This window comes from Calonectris borealis, chromosome 13 (genome assembly GCF_964195595.1).
Source record: "Calonectris borealis chromosome 13, bCalBor7.hap1.2, whole genome shotgun sequence".
Lineage (NCBI taxonomy): Eukaryota > Metazoa > Chordata > Aves > Procellariiformes > Procellariidae > Calonectris > Calonectris borealis.
The window spans coordinates 24,392,216-24,410,259 of NC_134324.1; the positions used below are offsets into that span (position 1 = coordinate 24,392,216).

The following is an 18,044-nucleotide window of genomic DNA, read 5'->3' on the forward strand; positions in this document are numbered from 1 at the left end:
TGACCTTGCTCGCCTGGGCACGGCTGCTCACCCCGCGCCATGTCCCTTAACCGATGGATTTGTACCAAGCACCGCCAGGCAGCGGGTCAATGGCGCGTTCCCTGTCGGCTTCATCCTCCCAGAACAAGCCCACTCTCCAAGCACGCCAGTCCTCACGAGCGCAGCATCTCGCGCCCGCAGCCTCACACGCTCTTCAGCTCTCGCATCCCACCGTCTCCACGCTCATACAGCTGATAAGAACTGTGAATTTTGGTTTATCAAGCCCAACAAAGGTGAAACTCATTCATATCTTTAACCACCACCTTCATCACTTCCTACTGCTTGAGGCTGATGCAACGGGTGAACAGATTGACCGCCAGCCACTTTCTGAAATCAAGGCATTTTTGAGGGGGACTTTAATAAAAGAAGGTGGCTCCTGTTATTTAAAAATAACTTCATCTGCTTACCATCTTGCTTCTTCCATAGGCTTCAGTTCCGACCTGCTGTCTTGCAGGACTCAAAGGATGGAGATTAATCCTTTAGCCTCATCCCAAACACAGTGTTGTCGAGCGACTTTTGCACAGCTTTGCACTTTCACTTTCCAGCTCAAGCTGCTTTTGAGATAGGGACATTGAAATCAGCTTGGATGTGAACGTAGTTTTGGAAAAAGCAAGAGATTAATCTAACCAACGCAGTTTCTCAGTTCTGCTATCTCAAGACCCTTAATAGCTTAGTTTAAAAAAAAAAAAACCACCACAAATCCAAACCCTCCCCAAAAAGCTGATTTCTGGGTGGGGAAAAAAAAAAAATCAGGGATCCCAGCACTCACTACTGAATTTCTGGTCCCCGTGACCTACAAACGATCAGTCATTAAACAGTTACCAACACTCGCATCCTCCGTGCTAATGGAAAACTTAAATTGGGAGCTGCATCAGACAGCGGGGCATTTTTGATCCCTCTCCTATCGGGAGGCAAAGCAGCCAGGAAAATGTTGTATTTCTGTACGGCTCACGCCCCGCAGTAGGTACCACGGCTGAAGCAGTGCTGTGCTCGCACCCGCCCCGGCGCGCGTTACCCGCGCACGCTTCCCCGCGGCGGCCGACCGGGCGACGCGCTCCCGCCGCGCGCATCAAGTGGGCGTTTTCAGCGAATCTGAGCAAAACGGTCAGGGCGCCCAGGCTGCAGCGGGGAGATGACGCCAGCCCCAGACGTGCTCGCGAGCCTCCTCCTGCCTCCTGGGGCTCCTGCGACGCCAGGGCAGCGGCTCGAAGCGGGCAGACCACCGTGCAGACCACCCGGCATTGCTGATGCTTCCCGCGGGCAGGCCAAAGAAAAACCAAAGCAGGGCCACAGCTCCAAGCTTTATTTTCAGCCTTGCTTATCGCCAGCCTTATTTCCACGGCTACAACTTCCAGTGCGCGGAGCTTCCCTGCGTCCGAGCAGCTTCCACCTCCGTGGGGAGGCACGCCGGGTGCCGGGGACTGTCCCCTCCACAGGGCTCAGCGTGGCTGCAGGCGCCCTGGGCTCCTGCAGATGCGATGCACCCTGCGGGACCTTCTGCAATTTCCCATCAAGGGGTTCTCAACTGGTTGCAATTTTGGCATCCAATGACTGACTCCCGCTGCGTGGCATCCAAAGGGCACGCTGAACTGCTAGACAGAGGCCAGGCCACTTGATACGGGAACCTGGCAGAGGATCAAAGGCCTTTATCTGCATCAGGGACAGGGCGAGATGCTCCTCTGCGTGCGTTCAACATCAGTTAAGTGCTTGCTGCTTTGCAAGGCGTTTGGTTGTCGCCACAAAGCGATGGGAATGATAACCCTGTGATGGGGACACTGTTTTGATCACAGGTCTCCCCTGCTCAGAGAGAACTCTTATAACCAGTCACGGGATTACAACTCAGACACAAATCCCACAGCCTGCTTTTACTCCTTTTCCTCACCATCTACCTGCCTTAGGAGAAAGAAACCAATGCTAAAAAGCCTCAGGAGCTTGCTGGGGAGTAGAGATGCCTGGACTCGTGCATAGAAAGCAAAAGAAACAGCAGGTAAGGCTGAGGAGCAGCTGGCAGGTGAAGGCAGGGGCTCTGCTTGCCCTGAAACGCCCGTCGATAACCCCAGCAGCTGCAACCCCAGCTCCCAGTCCAAAGCTGCGGCAGGTTGCGGTGCAGGCGCCTGGATCTCTGGCACGGCTGCGGAGACGAGGTGGGCAGGAGGAAGGGATGGACTTGCCTGCACCGGTACTGCTATTGTTGTAGGCGAGCCTGAATGGTGGCTTAGCCAGGGCTGCCCCCACGGCGGGGGGGTCAAACCCCCTCTGCCAGCACGGCGGGGCTGCAGCGTCCACAGTGCCCACCCGTCACCCTACCAGGGTCCCCAAAGCAGCAGGGCGGTTGCAACTCCCACCACTGCAAACCTGGTCTGAAGCAAGCCTCAGCTGGGTTTGCATCTCCTTCTCTACGCGGGTCTCAAGCAGCAGAAGCATGCCTGCTGCTGGTTCAGAGTGAAGGAGCCGACAGCTACAACACAACCAGAGCTTCCTGTATTTTTGCTGGTAACAGCCCCCCCATGTTCTGTGTAGGAGTCACAGCAGTCACAATTGTAACCCTCGTTCTCAGCTAACTCTTCTTTGTGTGGGGGAAATATATATACATATATATAAAATTCAGTTTAGCCCCATGGCAGTACAGTAAATTATGAATTAAGCAGCAATCTCAGTGACTCATGCAGCGCAAGTGAGAACACGTTCACAAGTCCCAAGGCGAAGAAGTCCTATATAGCAGTGTGGAGGAAGTTTTTTTTCTCATTTTTCTACCCCACCGCTCTCTTAAGAGCCTTGGAATAACTATCAACTTTCTGCATACAATTTGTCTAGCACAGGGACTTTTTTTTTTAATCTTGAGTCCCACTCACATGAACCCACTGGAGGCAGCGCACCTCTCTGAGGCATAACAGACGGGCTTTCCACCTGGCTTATTGCTCTTTCTTTAGCAAAGGGCAGATATAAAAGTGTTACAAAACATATCTTTATCTTTTTTTTGGTATTTCCAGCCTGTCAATCAACAGAAGCCTCAGCAATGGCAAAGGAAAAGCCTCCTCTGAGCTGGCCCTTACCCGGTTCCTGCGAAGGGAACAGAGCAGATGGAGAAGCAAAGGACAGCAGCGAATAATCAAGGCAAAATCCTTTTCCTGAAAACTTCCTCCACCACAGATCACGGACGAGAGAAGCCAGCCAGAGCTCCTCGGTCAAAGCCCTTCTTGCTGTAATCTCTCCCTCGCAGGCGTCGCTGCGCGGCGTAACCGCGCGCCCAGCCCCGGCACAGCGGCAGCCACCGCCGGCGCAGGCAGGGCTCGGGGCAGGGCAGCGCTCCGCAGAGAGGATCGTAATTACGAGTTTCAAGCAATCTGAATTTATAATTGACTGAGATTTTACTCAGCAGATAATGCGCTGCTGTCCTAGGCACTTGCTTTATCTAGGTCAAGCCATTAGTTTTGCTCTTAATCTACATACATTTTTAATTTGATCTTTAATGTTGATTTTCAGCCAGCAAGCCAAGCTGACAGACTGCTTTGCCCCTGATTGCGTTCAACATCTCGACCCTTCCTGAACACGCAGAGGGAGAACAAGCACCAAGATCCTGGCGCACTTGGACTACTCGCAGCCCGGCTCACGCACCGGGAGTGCCCGCGCTGCCCGTCGGGTTGGGAAGCGGAGGCCAACGCCGGCAACGAGCGAGCCCGGTCCATACTGCCGGCGGATGCTTCACCGCCAGAAGGGCTGCGCGACGCGGCAGGACTGGTAGTGCGAGGCTGAGCAAGGACACACCGAGCAGCACACACGCAAAAGACACACTCAGGTGGCACCTCCCAGAGCTCATGCCGGGGGGGTTTAGGCAGCCAGCGACCTGTAAGGTGAGCTGCAAGAGGACAAGAGCTCTGGAGATGCCTTCAAACCTGCAATGTTAACTTAGGTCCACTTTCTGAAGGCACCACCTGGTTCTTCTCCCAGCTGCGGGTGCCACCTCAAAGCCGTGCAGCGCTGGAGCCGCCTGCTCTGCACAGATGGAATTGTCACCAAATGAATCCTCAGCCAGGAGCGTGCCAAGTCTCTGCCTAAAGAGCCAGCACGTGCCCTCTTTCAAGGCTCTGGTCGAGCAGGCCAGCTTGAAGCAGAGACATGCCCGCACTCTCTTACCAGGGTAAACATTAGTGTGAATGCCACCTTGCCTGGCGAGGGAGAAGGGAAGGAGCGCTTCTTTCTCTACCCATCGCAGCTGTAAACGAATACAAGGCGGCAGCGCAAGGCAAGCACTTCTTCTGGTTGAAGAGAAGTGTCTGTTGGCGCAATATTATGCAGGAATGTTTCAGCACGGCTCTCGGCACTGTGGGTCACGCTGCGGCAGGACCCGCTCAACAAACAGAAAACACAGGCAGAAATCCAACTCCTTAAAAGCATCGCGCCCCTCGCTTGCCCTCCCTCCGGGTCCCTCTTGCGTCACCGCTTGCCTGTCCTCACCCACACCGCTCGCCTGGCAAGGTGCTACCGCTGAGTATTTCATCCCCCGTACCCGCAGTTCTCCGAGCGCTTAGGCGCAGCGCTGGGAAACAGCCACTCTGTTACGAAGCGCTTTCCTACCCAAAGAGGTGTTTTTCCCTTCCCTCGTGGTCTCTGTAGCTGACAACCCTGGACGTGGAGCCTTCCCAGGGAAACAGGGTGCCGCTGCATCCACCCCAGGCATCCCAGCTTTGGAAAGCTCCCGCGCCCACGCCCGCTCCCGCGCCAGGCGGGTGACCCCCGCGCTTCGACCTCCACCCCGTCCTGCCTGGCATCCCTCTTACATTCAGGCGCTCCCCCATCTCACAACAAGGGCCGGGTGCGAGTCCCAGCAAAGGGGAGGGGAGCTGGGAAAACCCTCTCTGTCCATCTTAAAAACAGGTGGATGCTTTCGCTGCAGCAAATCTAGCAGCGGCGGGCAGCCAGGGTTGAGAATAACTGCGGTTCATCCTGCATTGTCAGCATCCCTGGTGTTTGCAACGTTTCTGCCAGCGGCTGTTTGAGCTGGCAGATGACGGCCAACGTCCGAGGTGCAGTGAGCAGCAAACGGAGCCGCTTTTATGGACAAGCTAACTCGTGGGCTTGAAAGAACCAGGTGCAGAATTATGCGCTGGCAAACAGCGGCATAATCAGAGCAAGAATTCCTTTATCCCAAAGCAATGGGCATGAAGTGAGCAACCACGGGGCAGGTCCAAAACCCCAGCCCGGCGATGTTCACAACTCGGATTTACCGCAGTTCAGGAAAACTGCTCGCGCTTACCGGCTTCTTTATAATATAAAGAAGTGGAGCTGAAGATGCTCAAAATAAAAAGCCATAATATGCGTTAAAGGGATTAAGGATGGTTCCTAAAACACCTTGAGGTGTACAATATGGTATGGACAGATTGTTGCAGAGCCTCCATGGGAAAGCCACACTGCAGGCATGCACCAGAGATTTCTGATGTAAAACAAGCTCGGAGGGGAAGGGGAGCACTGGGAGTTGGTTTAGGGTTTAGACACAACAGTATGGTTTTCAGGCATTCAGCTCCTCCAGAGAGGGGGAAAAAAAATTCCCCACCAAAGATTTTTGTGGAAAGCACAGCCCTGTTGACAAAATGAAACTACTCAGTTCAAAACCCAATTTTCCATCAAAAAAAACAACTTGAAAGGAGCTTCCAGCTCACTCTAGCTATGGCATCAAAGCCGGAGATTAAGAGCCACTGCTCACTGCTCAATGCCCAAGCGTACTGCCGATCTTCAAGAGCTGGCTGCAACGTAACTCGCTGATCAATGACTTACGGAGAGAAAAGAGGGGCAGAGCCCTGCCGTGGGGCACGGGGGGACTTCAGGCAGGCCCGGGGGGCAAGGCGGCTGCGGGAGGGAGCAGCCAGCTCCATCAGCCGCAGGCTCCCCGGCGGCAGCATCCCGCCAGCACACCCATCCCAGCGCGTTTTTAATGATTTCAAGTATTTCAGATACTTGCAAGGATTTCAAGTATTGCCAGAGAGAGCGTTGTGGTCGGAACTATAGACTGAGGCTTTACGAGAAAGACGACACAAAATACTAATGCAAATATTGACTCTGCTGGTAAAGCTCGGCATCGATCCCGTGCAATTCTTGCAGTGGAGGTAGAGCATTAGGAAAAAGCCATCCAAAAAAAGCCAACTGATGCACAGCCAGAGGCAGGGGTTGCAGACACGTAACTGAGGTCCCCCCACGCAGGAGTCGTGCCGAGGAGGACAGCCAGCTCTGCCGCCGGCGGGCAGGCTCGGGCAGAGCATCGCAGCCCCTCTCCCCTGCTCCCCGATTCAGCTACAGCTCCTGCAGTTGAACGGGGAGCTGGGCAGGGTGAATAGCACAGAAGGAATGTTTCTAGCAGAGGAGAGCTTCCCTCCTCGTCCAAAATCACGTAAGACTTACTTAAAAGAAAAAAAAAATGGTGTTCTGGCAACCTGCAAAATTTGGCTGGTTGAAGAAGCAATTTAGGTTGTGAAGGGTTTTTGCCTTCACATGAATTTGCCTGGCTAGCTGACACGGGCCGGATTAGGGGGAAAATATTAAAAGGGTTTTAATTTCTATCGCCGGGTTTTACTGCGTGCAAACATACATGGTCATTTCTTTCTAAGGTTTCCAATTTGCTAATTGAGACACTTCCTCATGGAAAAAGAATGTCCTGGACTAAGGACTGGGCTGCTGGCACTGCTCCACACGCCGGGGGAAGCCTAGGTGAGGCGTGATGCGAAGACGAGACAGGCACATCAAGGTCTGAAGGCAAATACCAGCCACCACCGACCCCAGATGCTCTGCGGGACGCACCGGCACCGATACCATTTGGCAGCACCCACCGAAAGACAGACCTCGTGGCTGGAACACGGAGGGGAGACAGACATAAAGTACCGGACATCCTACAGCATGTTCTTCCTGCCGCTGCAGATGTTTAAGTTGCATCACTGGGCAAGTCACATCGGGTTTGGGAGATTTTGGGAGAAGGGCAGGTGGGAAACCAGCCCAGGAAACTGGACATCTAGAAAGATTTCTTTCGAGGCATCAGTTTGTTAAAAAAAAAAAAAAGAAAAAAAAGGAAAAAAAAAGAAAAAAATAATCTGGCCTGCACATAAAAAAAAAGTCTTCTGTATTTTTGCTAGAGTGATAGAAGTATTTCTTCTGCCCTCAAAAAACACAAGAGCGGATGAATCGATTTTGTTCAAAATATTAACAAGACAAAGAGCTAAGAAAAGCACTTTTGGGTCAGAACAAGCCCAGAACATTAAGGGAGAAAGGACCAAGGAAGAAGCAGCTGGAAATGCATGAGAAGTTTTATAATGGGAATATGACTGCTGCCACAGCTACAGCCTCACTGGCGTGACCTCTAATGGGACCAGCTATATTTTTTTTTTAATATAAAAAAAGGAATTAAAACCGTTTTGCAGACTCATGCGGAATGCATGGGGGACGGAGTGGGATTTCTAACTTTATATAGGTCAAACATCACCCGTACGGGTTCACACAACATTCAGTACAACCACAGCCACTGCATAAAAATTAAGCTTCACAGTACTCCGGAGGGAGTTTGCTCTCTCCTACCCGAAGAGCAGCAGAACAGTAATTCAGTTCGGATCAATACGTGCTACGGGTGACGGGGCTGCAGAGTGAGTGCCCGTTTCTGCCGCTTCAGCTGGGGGGAAACACAGGCTGCCGTAGAGAAGAGGCTCCCCGCCGCGGGAGCTCCCCGCTGCTGGAAACGCTGGTCTCAGCAGGAGGCAAGTGGAGGGAGACCCCAGGCACCAGGACCATGGGGGAGATCTTCAGAAGCCTCCAAATCCTGGTCAGTCTCCAGCCACCTTCTCCACGAGACAGCTGCCTCCCTTGGCACGGTCCCTCTGGGAGACACAGGGGACCGCTCAGGCCAGCCCCTCCGGGGCCGAGATCCCACAGGAGGGCGAAGGACAGAGGAGCTTGGGGCGCTCGGGAAGCAGAGGGGAGCTCCATCACTGCCTCACAGAAGGGTTTGGGTTGGGAGGGACCTTTGAAGACCATCTAGTCCAACCCTCCTGCCATGGGCAGGGACACCTTTCACTAGATGAGGTTGCTCAGAGCCCCGTCCAGCCTGACCTTGAACACTTCCAGGGACGGGGCATCCACAACTTCTCTGGGCAACCTGCTCCAGCGTCTCACCACCCTCATCGTAAAACATTTCTTCCTTATGTCCAACCTAAACCTACCTTCTTTCAGTTGAAAACCATTCCCCCTTGTCCTGTCACTACAGATCCTGGTAAAAAGTTTCTCTCTGTCTTTCTTTATATATTGAAATGCCACAATAAGGTCTCCCCGTGGAGCCTTCCCTTCTCCAGGCTGAACAACCCCAACTCTCTCAGCCTTTCTCCCTAGCAGAGGGGTTCCAGCCCTTGGACCATTTCTGTGGCCTCCTCTGGACCCGCTCCAATAGGTCCATGTCCTCCTCGTGCTGGGGACCCCAGAGCTGGACACAGTACTCCAGGTGGGGTCTCACCAGAGTGGAGTAGAGGGGGAGAATCCCCTCCCTCCACCTGCTGGCCATGCTGCTGGTGACGCACCCAGGACACGGTTGGCCTGGGCTGCGAGCGCACATTGCCGGCTCATGTCCAGCTTTCCATGCACCAGCATCCCCAAGTCCTATCTCCTCTAACCCATGCATCATCCATCACTTCCCAGAGCCTGGCCCTCTCCTCTCTCACAGTGGAGAAGCTTTGAGCAAGCTGGCTCGAGGAGGACATGAAAGCACTCCCTGGAGCACTTCTCAGGGCACAGCGGTCCTCGGGCATGGGTAAAGCCTGCAGGGGAGGTTTTACGGACAGCAGGAGGGTTCCCACGCACTGCAGCCTGCAGGCTGGAAGGCTGCGGAGCGGCTTTCCAACAGGAAATGCCTACGGCCCAACCCGTCCTGCTCCCATCCTCCGAGAGGGCTGAACAGGCACGGCCCGAGCACAACCGCCTCGGGGGACGATGCTCACAGGTCCCCCAGGCCACTCTTTGCCACCCAGCCCTCTCTCAGGACAGCACAAACCCCGGCAGAAAGCCACGCTCCTGGGGCAACAGCCACAGGGCCCCTCGGTGCCCGATGACGTCTGGCTGTCCGGCCGTTTGGGGAGAAGGTCCGATGTCTGGGCCCGGCACACACACACAAGCAGGAGAAAAATAAGACAGCAAAGGCTTTGCTCTAATTGTGCAAGCGGGACCCAGCTCAGCCTCCTGGTACGGGGTCCTGGAGGAGCCCACGAGCTCCATCCTGCAGCCCACGTATCTTTCAGGAGTCGTTGGGCTTAAGGAGGAGCTGCTGCTTGACAACCGCCACTCAGCAAACACCAGCCCCCGCATCGACCTCGCTGCGGCCGCGCTGGCTGCTTACCTTCAGCTTTTCAAAGCGATCGCTGAGGGACGCCACTTGGTGGTCCCGGTGGCGGCCCACCAGCTTACATAAGGCACAGATGAGCTGGTCGTCAGCAACACAGTACATGTTCACCTTCTCGTTCTCGTGCTCCAAGCACGTGAGTCCTCGGAAGTGCGCGTCGGGCACGGGCTCCACCAGACGGTGGCTGGTGAAGGGCTTCTTGTTGGGGTGTGTGGCTCGCAGGCAGCGGTCGCAGTAGGACACCTCGCAGGTGATGCACGTCTTCACCGCGTCCCGCGGGGGATCCTGCTCGCAGAACTGGCAGGCGATCCTCTCGCCGGCCACAGACATGGTAGGGCTGTTGCGGTACGTCCTCTCGCGGCGGCTCTCGCTGGGGGAGTTGGGGCCGCTCAGGGACGCCTTCTGGAAGCGGTCGATGATGTTTTGCAGGGTCACATTCCTCTTGAGGCCCTCCAGGCCCCGGTGGTTGAGGGAGATGACATAGCGGCACGTGGGGCACTGGAAGGCGGTGATGGGCTCGATGGACTCGCTGGAGGAGCAGCTGGACACCAGGATGCGGTGGGCGCAGCTGAAGCAGAGGCTGTGGGCACACGGCAGCAAGAGAGGGTCTTCAAATAACTCCAGGCAGATTGGGCAGGTCAATTCTGACTCCAGTGTTTCCATCTTTAGTTAAAACGATCCTGATTCAGCATCAAAAACCAGGGAAGGTGGTCTGGTACCTGGGAGAGAGGAGAGCAGAGACATGAGACAGCGGCTCTCCCGGGCAGCTCCTCTCCACCAGAAACAGGCGCCCGGGGGAGCCAGACACATCACCTCTGCAACACCCCAACACTCTTTGTACGCCGACGCTGTTCCTACAGCCCAGCCAGGCTCGTGCAAGCGCATCGGCGCGGCTGAAGCGTCTCACCATGCTGTCCACCTGAGCCGGGCCACCAGCTCGGACCAGCGCCCAGAGATGCTGTGGGACAGGAGAGCCGTTTGGAGGGGAAGGGAGAAGGGGCAGCAGCAAGCTCCTCTCCGTCACCTTCCAGCCCAGCCAGGGAAGAGGACTTGGACAGCAAGGCTGAAGACAAAAACAGGAGAAACCACATGATTTCATGTTTCTTTTAGTGAGCGCTGCCCAAGACAGGAGCGGGGTTTCTCAGGCATAAAGGCCCTGCCGCACAGCAGAGATAAACCTCTAAATATCCCCTCTATCAGTTACACAGTCCTGTCTCCTTTTGGTGAAAGGGAAAAGGTGAACCGTGTCCTGGAAACTCTAAACAAAGCCGGTCAGGAGCTCTAACGTACCGTCCTCCTGCTCTGTGCTTCCAGCCATCGCCTTTTAGGAGCAGGGCGGGGAAGGAAGCGCAGCGAAATTACAGTCTGCAAACTTCCATCTCTCAGCTGTCCTCCGCTGCACTCCAGCAACAACCAGGGATGCCCAAATCAACTCCAGCTGGAGGCAAACAAGCTCGTATTTTTAGATCCCCTCCCCTGCACGAGGCTGGAAACAGGCTCTCTGCAAGCGACCAAACCTGCTGTCACTCTGTTTCCCAGCTCCGGTTTTGCAGAGCACCACGTTGCGCCACGAGCGCTGGCCTGCCTCCGCCGGCATCCCGGCACGCTCCCAAATGCCGTCCCCTCCACGCGCCCGGCAGCCACTGAGCTCCCTCCGCACCCAGGCTGCGGGACAACTCTCCCTCCGGGCTGGAGGACAAGCAAGCAGCAGGACTGGGGCAGCACACCGACAGCCCCATCTTAACAAAAACCCCACCGAACGCGCGGCAAACCCACCTCCAGATCTCACGCCAGCTTCTGGCAGGTCTCCGAAACAAAAGGGAAAGATAATAACAGCCTGGCAGGTGCTAAGAAGAGAAACCGCACGCTTCCCTCCCCAGCTTCACCACAGCCACACGCAGGGGCTAATTAGCGAGGAGGGGGACAGGGGTGGGCTTTGCGGCAGCCCCGCTGCCTCCAGCTCTGCTCTGCGTTAGAGGCAAACCAGCAATCAATTAATCGGCCCCCGCTGCTTCCCCGCGGGGACCCGGTGGAGGGAAGCGCTTGAAGAGCTGCTCTCTGCTCCGGATTAGCGTGCCACTGCTCCGGGTTGACACCAGCTGGGGACACCTCCCGCAGGGGAGAGGGAGCGTTTAATTATCTGGGAAGGAGGAGCAGGGCAGGGTCCGGCGGCGCGGTGCTCGGAGCCGGGATGTGCCGGTGGGAGCCGAGCGCTGCGGGGGGATGCTCCGCATGGGAGGGGACAGCGCCAGCTGGGCGGCAGGAGCTGCCAGCCAAGGGAGCACAGAAGGGGCGGGCTGGGGATTTCTTTCCAAATTCATGACAAGACAGCCGCTGGCGAGCGGGATGCCTACAGGGAAAACGGCTTGGGACATTGGTGCTGGTACCCCGGCGGCAGGAGAGGCGAAGCTGGGTGTTACTGCCTGCTAGCCGCCATCCCGGAGCAAAGGTGCCCAGCCCCAAGCAGTCACCTTTTCTTCAAGCCCAAAGACCCAGCCCAAAGTGCATTCCTCTCTCCAACCCGCATGCCAGCAGCCTTCACCAGGAACGAGGCTTTGCTTTCTAATTAAATCAAAGTCAGGAAGAGACAAAGAGCAGCAGCAATCACCCAGGGGAGATCGCACGCTGTCACCCCCCGGATCCAACTGCCCTGGCTTCTTCGGTTGTTTCATCCCTGTTGCACGTCACCGCCTCTGTCCCCCACAGACCAGCAGCCATCATCAGTGACAGCTCCTGGATCCCAGATTCAGCTATTCCAAATTCAGCTATCCAAGTTCAGCCCAGCAATCCCTTGCCAACCTACAGAGGGTTTTTCACCTCGTTCGCTTGCAAGAAGTGCTGCGCTGGGCATTACTGCATCCCTCTCCCATTAACCAATGAGTTCAGGCTTTGCGCGATGGACGTTGGGCCAGGTTTGAGAGCTAAGCATTGCTCTGCTGCCTACAGACACCAAACAGCCACCCAAAGTCAAGGCCTGGGTGGCAGAGCCTCAGCCCATCACCGTGCCCTCTCAGCGCACCCCAGTAAGAGCACCAGGAGGCATGAGGGGGCCCTGTTTGAGGACGATGCCCGTCCCGCTGCCTGCTGGCTGGCAGCACGGCCCTTCCGCACCTGCACACTGGTTTCTCCCACCAGAGATGCCCCAGAGCCCAGGAGCAGAGCTCTCCCTGCCACACCGCAGCCCTCCCAGCCCTACCCCATGCCACCCCAAAGCAAAGGCAGGCAGCCGACGGCACGCAGCGACACGGGATCGGATTCAGCCTCTCCTTTCTCACCCGTGCTCCGGATCATGCCCGACACCCAGCGCACACATGGTGCCGCCGGGTCTCCTTCAGCCCCGGCGCGCCAGGCTCCGCGCGCTGCCCACTGCGATACCCACCCCCGTATCAGACAGGGGAAAGCCCCGTTCTGCCACAGCGCGGCAGGACCCCCTCACCTCGGCGCTGCTGCGGGAGCGGACCCAATGAACACGGTGCCCAGCCCGGCCAAGTTTCCACCCCGTTTCCACTCCAGAAACACCCTGGCAGGGTGCACGGGCTCTCGTTTGAGGAGAAGAGGAAAAACACTGTCAAAAGCGGCTGTAAGCTGAGTGTGGATGGCTCGAACCAGCAGCAGCAGGAGAGGTCTGGCTGCAGAACGCCTCAAGAAGTCCCCCTGGGAGCCGGCGGGGCAGGAGCGGTCCCACCTTTTGCAGGTATTTTCCGATCCACCTCCTCCCGCCAAGCGGCTTCAGAGCCTCGAGCGATCCCCGCGCTGGCGGCGTGCTCCGGGGCCGGCTCCAGCCTCACCTGGCAGCAGCGCTGGCAGGGGACCCTGCCTGCCCGCCCCGGGCGGACGGCTGCCAGCCCCTGCAAATGGCGAATCGCACAGGTGCCCTGCTGCGACCTGCCTGCGCCAGCCCCTGCCTATCGCACCATCTCCTCCTAATTGCCTGAAATAGGATTTGCAAGTGCCTGGAGGAGATCTTGAGCTCTTCCCTGCACCAGCTCAAGGGGCTTATAAAATTAAGCAATTGGATATTTAGATATGTTAATGCTGCAGCAACCTTATCGAGGCCTGCCCAAATGCAGCCTTGCACACACACACTTTTTAAATTTCCCCCCCCCCAAGAGAGACAGTGGAAAAGCAGCTGCATCCAAAAAAGCTGAGGAGCGCAAAGGCTCCCAACAGCTTCCTCTCTGCGGCCCCCAGTGCTTTTCTCAAGCCTTGGAGCCCATCTCAGCCATGGGAAAGCGGCGGGGAGGAAACGCTCCTGGCCGCCTGCCCGGGAGCTCTTGCACACTCCGCAGCAGCCGTCCCCTGCCGCAAGCCGGATCTGCCGGGCTCCCCTCCGCGATCCAAGCCTGGCAGGACGAGGGGGCTCCCACTGCACTGCCATACACCCGCCCCCACCATCCCTGCGGCCACGGGCAGCTCCGCGGCACTTCCTTTTGGGGACTCATGCTTTAAAACCTTACAAACTGCCTTTGAATCAGGGCTGGTCCCTTGCTTTGCCGGGACGCTCCAGGTAGAGCGGCTGCCTCGCCGTAAGAGCCCGATGCTCCCGGCTGCATGTACAACCCCAGCACGGGGCGCAGAGCACCTCTCACCTTCCCGATTCATCCACCGATCCTCTCCGGCCAGCAAAACACAAAGGAAAAAAAAAAAAAAAGAAGGACAAGAACAGGATTTGTTTCAGAGTCTGACCAACATCGGGAAAAGAATTTAAATATAAGGATTGGTGCGAGAAGCTCCCCAACAGCCTCCGCAGGCAGCGCGAGCGCCGCTCGTCGCTGGGCCAGTCTCCCACGGAGCGGGCGCCCCACGCTACCGCGAGCTCCCGCCTGCCTTTGAGGCGCCCAGCTTCGCTGCCATCTGAGGCAAAAAGATGCAAAAAGTTTAAACAGCCTTTTGCTTTCTTCCTGAGGGCCGTTCTTATGTTAGTCTTGTTTTCCTTGCTGGGACAACATCCTTTAGATCTGAGATAACTGAGGAGCCTCAAAAACCAGGCTGGAGCAGAAGCGGGGACGAGGAAGCTCGCTCAGAGATGCACCTGGGCAAAGCAGTTGGCGCTGGCTTCGAAGCCTTTCATGCCTCTCACTTTGATGTTCGCTTTGATGTCCAGGATTGACGTGGCACGAGGAATAGCTGATTAGATTAAAACCTGCTTTCTTTAGAGTCATTAACTCCCTAAATATAAAAGTTATGAAATATTAACACAGTTTACAAACAGCCCCGTGTCACTTGTGCCACGCTCGACCGGCCCCTGGGGAAACTCCCGGCAGCCAGCAGCGGGGCAGCGCTGCGACTACAAGAAGCAGCGGATTAACAAAGCAGTAACATAAAAACAAACATTTTTGCCGTGGAAACGCCTGGGCGGGATTTCTCCCATTGCGTAACACACGGAGGCATGCAGCCCTTCCAGCGGGGTGCTCTGCTCGGCATGACGGCAACGACGGGCCACTTTAGGTGGGTGCCTGCCGGCCGGTGGGCAGCCGCGCTGCTCAGGTCAGTCTGTGCAGCAGGTGAGACGTGGGCAAAGCACCCCCCTGCATCACTGTGCCCTGCGCCCCCGTGCTGTGGGTGCGTGCAGACCCACGGGCGACGCACATCCCCACGTGCTGCTCACGCCTCCCCGCTTTCGCTTCCCGGCTGATAGGCAGGGCGAGACACAACTCACGGAGCGGACAAACACAGGAGAGATGCGCACGGCTGCGGCCCCTGCATCCTCGCCGGCGTCACCGCTCAGGGTGGTGGGAGCCCGCTGGGTGCCACCCGGAGCCCCCGTGCCAGCCCAGCAGCAGGGAATGGCACCCGCACGCCAGTCCTCCTCCTCCCAAAGGGACAAACCGCAGCAGCAGCACTTGGTGTAAACACCCCCAGCCTCTGCAATCCTCCGGCACCTCTGCCAGGCACGCACGTACCCGCGCGTCAGTCGAGACCGGGCGCCTCCCGCTCGCGAGATAAAAACGACCCCGATGACAAGTTGTTGATGATGCTGAGGAACAGAATTGGCTGTGTTAATTTGAGCTCTGTTCAAAACCCAAGGGAGAGAAAAAATTTTTAAAAAATTAATAAAAAATAAATCAATGACTGCCAAAGAAAGAAGGGCAGAGCCAGAAGGGAAGCAGGAAGGCAGCAAGCACCAGGGTGAGCAAAGCGATGCTGTGGGTGCTGGCAAAGCCAGTCGCCAGCGCCACTGGGACACAGAGCGACTGGTGCTTTTACTTCGAGCCCGGCTTTTTGACAAGCTCCAAAACCCACGTGCTGACTCAGAGCAGCACGAGCGTGGTGAGCCCCAGGGGTGCACGGGATATCCTTAGCAAATTATACCAAGGGTTGTTTGATATAAAGGTTCCCCTACCGCCTCTTGCAAATTATTATTTTTACAAGATCAAAGCCAAACACGTTTCATTGCTACCTCAAGCTCAAAGGTTCATCGTGAGCAATGCAGAGGTTTGCCACCAAGGAAAGAAGGGAGGAGAGAGAGAAACAGCAGGAGGAGATGCTGCTCATATCACCCCGTCTATACCTGGGAGGGGACATCCCAGTGCACATCACCTAAGGCCATGGTCGGCCAGCCCAGAATTCCCTTTGATCCCTCTGACCATCTTTAGGCAGCCCAAAACTCCCCCTGCTCCTTCTGCTTGTGGTTTCCCCTTGGTTCCCGGTGCAAGAAAGCTCTTGTGCATGCATCCACACCATGCGAGCCCCGTGCCGTGGAGTTCGGATACCAAAAAAATCAATACGACGCATTGTGTCTGCATTTAAAACCAACGGCTGCAATTTCTTTTCATTGCTTGGGCTTGGCCACAACTACACCTTGAAGTCGGTCCTACCCCTGCCCACGGCCAGACACAGGCGCAAGGAGCGCCCAGGGCCGCCAGTTACGGGTTTGATTTACCTAGGATGCAATTCTCTGTGCCCTCCAGTCATCAGCGTATAGTTATTGTATAACTGCGGATGGTTTATCAGGCTAAAAAACCCAGTCCCATGCAGCGTTTGGCTTCGCTACCATTTGCCGGTGACAGGTCAATGCGCCTTGTGCGTGGCGAGCATCAGCCTCTGCCGAGCTGGAGACTGCAGCACCCACTTTCCTAAACCGTTACAGAGAATTTAACACCCAACAACGCAGGTCCACAGGTCACGCTTTCCCTCCCAGCACACCCGCCTGATCTCTGCCAGCCCTCGCTTTTACCAAGGTTTGCTAAGTCCACCTGAAATTCCTCCTCGTCTCCCCCAGCACCGAAACCGGGCAGGGCTTTGCCAGCCTTTCAGAGCCCCCCATTGCAAACCCCCTCTCCTCTCGGGGCCTGCTTAGGCAAATGCTAACTCCTCAGGTTGATATTTTCCACGCCAGGTGGGGGGGTATCCCCCCTTCCCCCCCAGAAAAACTTCAGCCCAAATTGCTCAGCCACTTCCAAGAACGAGGCTTAAAAAAAGCTATGTTGCTCCACCCGTATGTTAAAAAAAAAAAAAAAAAAGAAATATGGCAACCCTTTCCTTAATTGGCTCCATGACAGCAGGATATAAAATCTGGGCAGCAGTTGTCTGTGTGCTTTTTGTTGTCCTCAGGAAAATTAGCTCGAAATTGGATCGCTGTTCAGGGAAAAATAAAACACCCCATCCAGCAGGCACGTCCCGCCCCTGAAGAGCCCAGGCTGCCCAGCGCAGCCCCCGCTCCAGCTGAGCAGGACCCTCCCGCAGCAGCGGGGACCCGCTCCCCGATTTGACGGGTCTGGCCCAAAGAAAGGGGGATCCTACAAGGAAAAATAGCCCCCAGCCGTGTAGTTAGCAACAGCTTCCGACCCAATGAAGATACTTGAGGGAGAGAGAGAGGGGAGGCAATCAGGCTCATCCAGCCAATTTAGACTTAGCGTTACCTAATTCTTCTGTGCTTGACTTGCAACCTCGATAAGCTGGTGCGTGTGGAGCTGCTATGCATATGTAACACTAAATTTCAAGCTTAAAGCCCCAGACGGTGAAGAGCATCCTTCGGCCAGGCACACGCCTCTTCGCTTGCTTTTTCCTCCCAGTAAATCTGAAAACATTGAACAGAATTTGGCCTTTCCTCCCACAGCTCCCGCCTCAACAGTTTCCTTAATAAGTTGGCCAATTTGTCCAAGGCTTTCTGAAAATCCAAATAATTCATCTCCCGACTGCTCTCCGCAATCATCTTATCGCAGTACTGAGAAAAGAAGAAAAAAAACCCCGGAGTAAACTGGATTTCCTGTAAAAAAGCCATGCGTTGTTGTCCTTAATCTATCACACTGACGCGCAGGCATTTCCACACGAGCGTTAATAATTTTCTCAGCCGATTTGCTTGGTGCTAAAATAAAGCTGGCTGCTCTGTAATTCCCACAGTTCTTCTCGTACCTCTTTAAATTAAGGACAGAGCAGAAGAGGCTGCGCTCCCATGCAGCAGTTGCTTTTAATGAGAGATTACTTTTTGCTGGCAGTTTAGCCGCTTCATTGTTAAATTCCTTCAGAAGAGCTGGCTGGAGCCCACCGGGCGCTGGTGATTTGTTGCTCTTCAATTTCTCCGTTTGCACAGTACCTTATTCCCCTGGGGAATTTCATCTTCATCACTGCCTACGTTGCCTTGACTGATGGACGAAACTGTTTCGCTTCATCACAACATCCTCTTTCTCCTGAACTTCTCCCA

The 18,044-nt window shown here is 55.6% G+C and overlaps 1 protein-coding gene across 2 annotated transcripts in view; it reads right to left on the minus strand.

Annotated features, from left to right (window-relative positions):
• MID2 (midline 2) overlaps positions 1–10,098 on the minus strand; it is an 84,746-nt gene extending 74,648 nt beyond the window's left edge. For both annotated transcript variants that reach the window (XM_075161836.1, XM_075161835.1), the window contains exon 1: positions 9,398–10,098. In XM_075161836.1, coding sequence (XP_075017937.1) covers positions 9,398–10,063 — 666 coding nt within the window. In that variant the 5' untranslated portion in view covers positions 10,064–10,098. The remainder of the gene's footprint in view (positions 1–9,397) is intronic.
• Between the last annotated feature and the right edge of the window lie 7,946 nt (positions 10,099–18,044).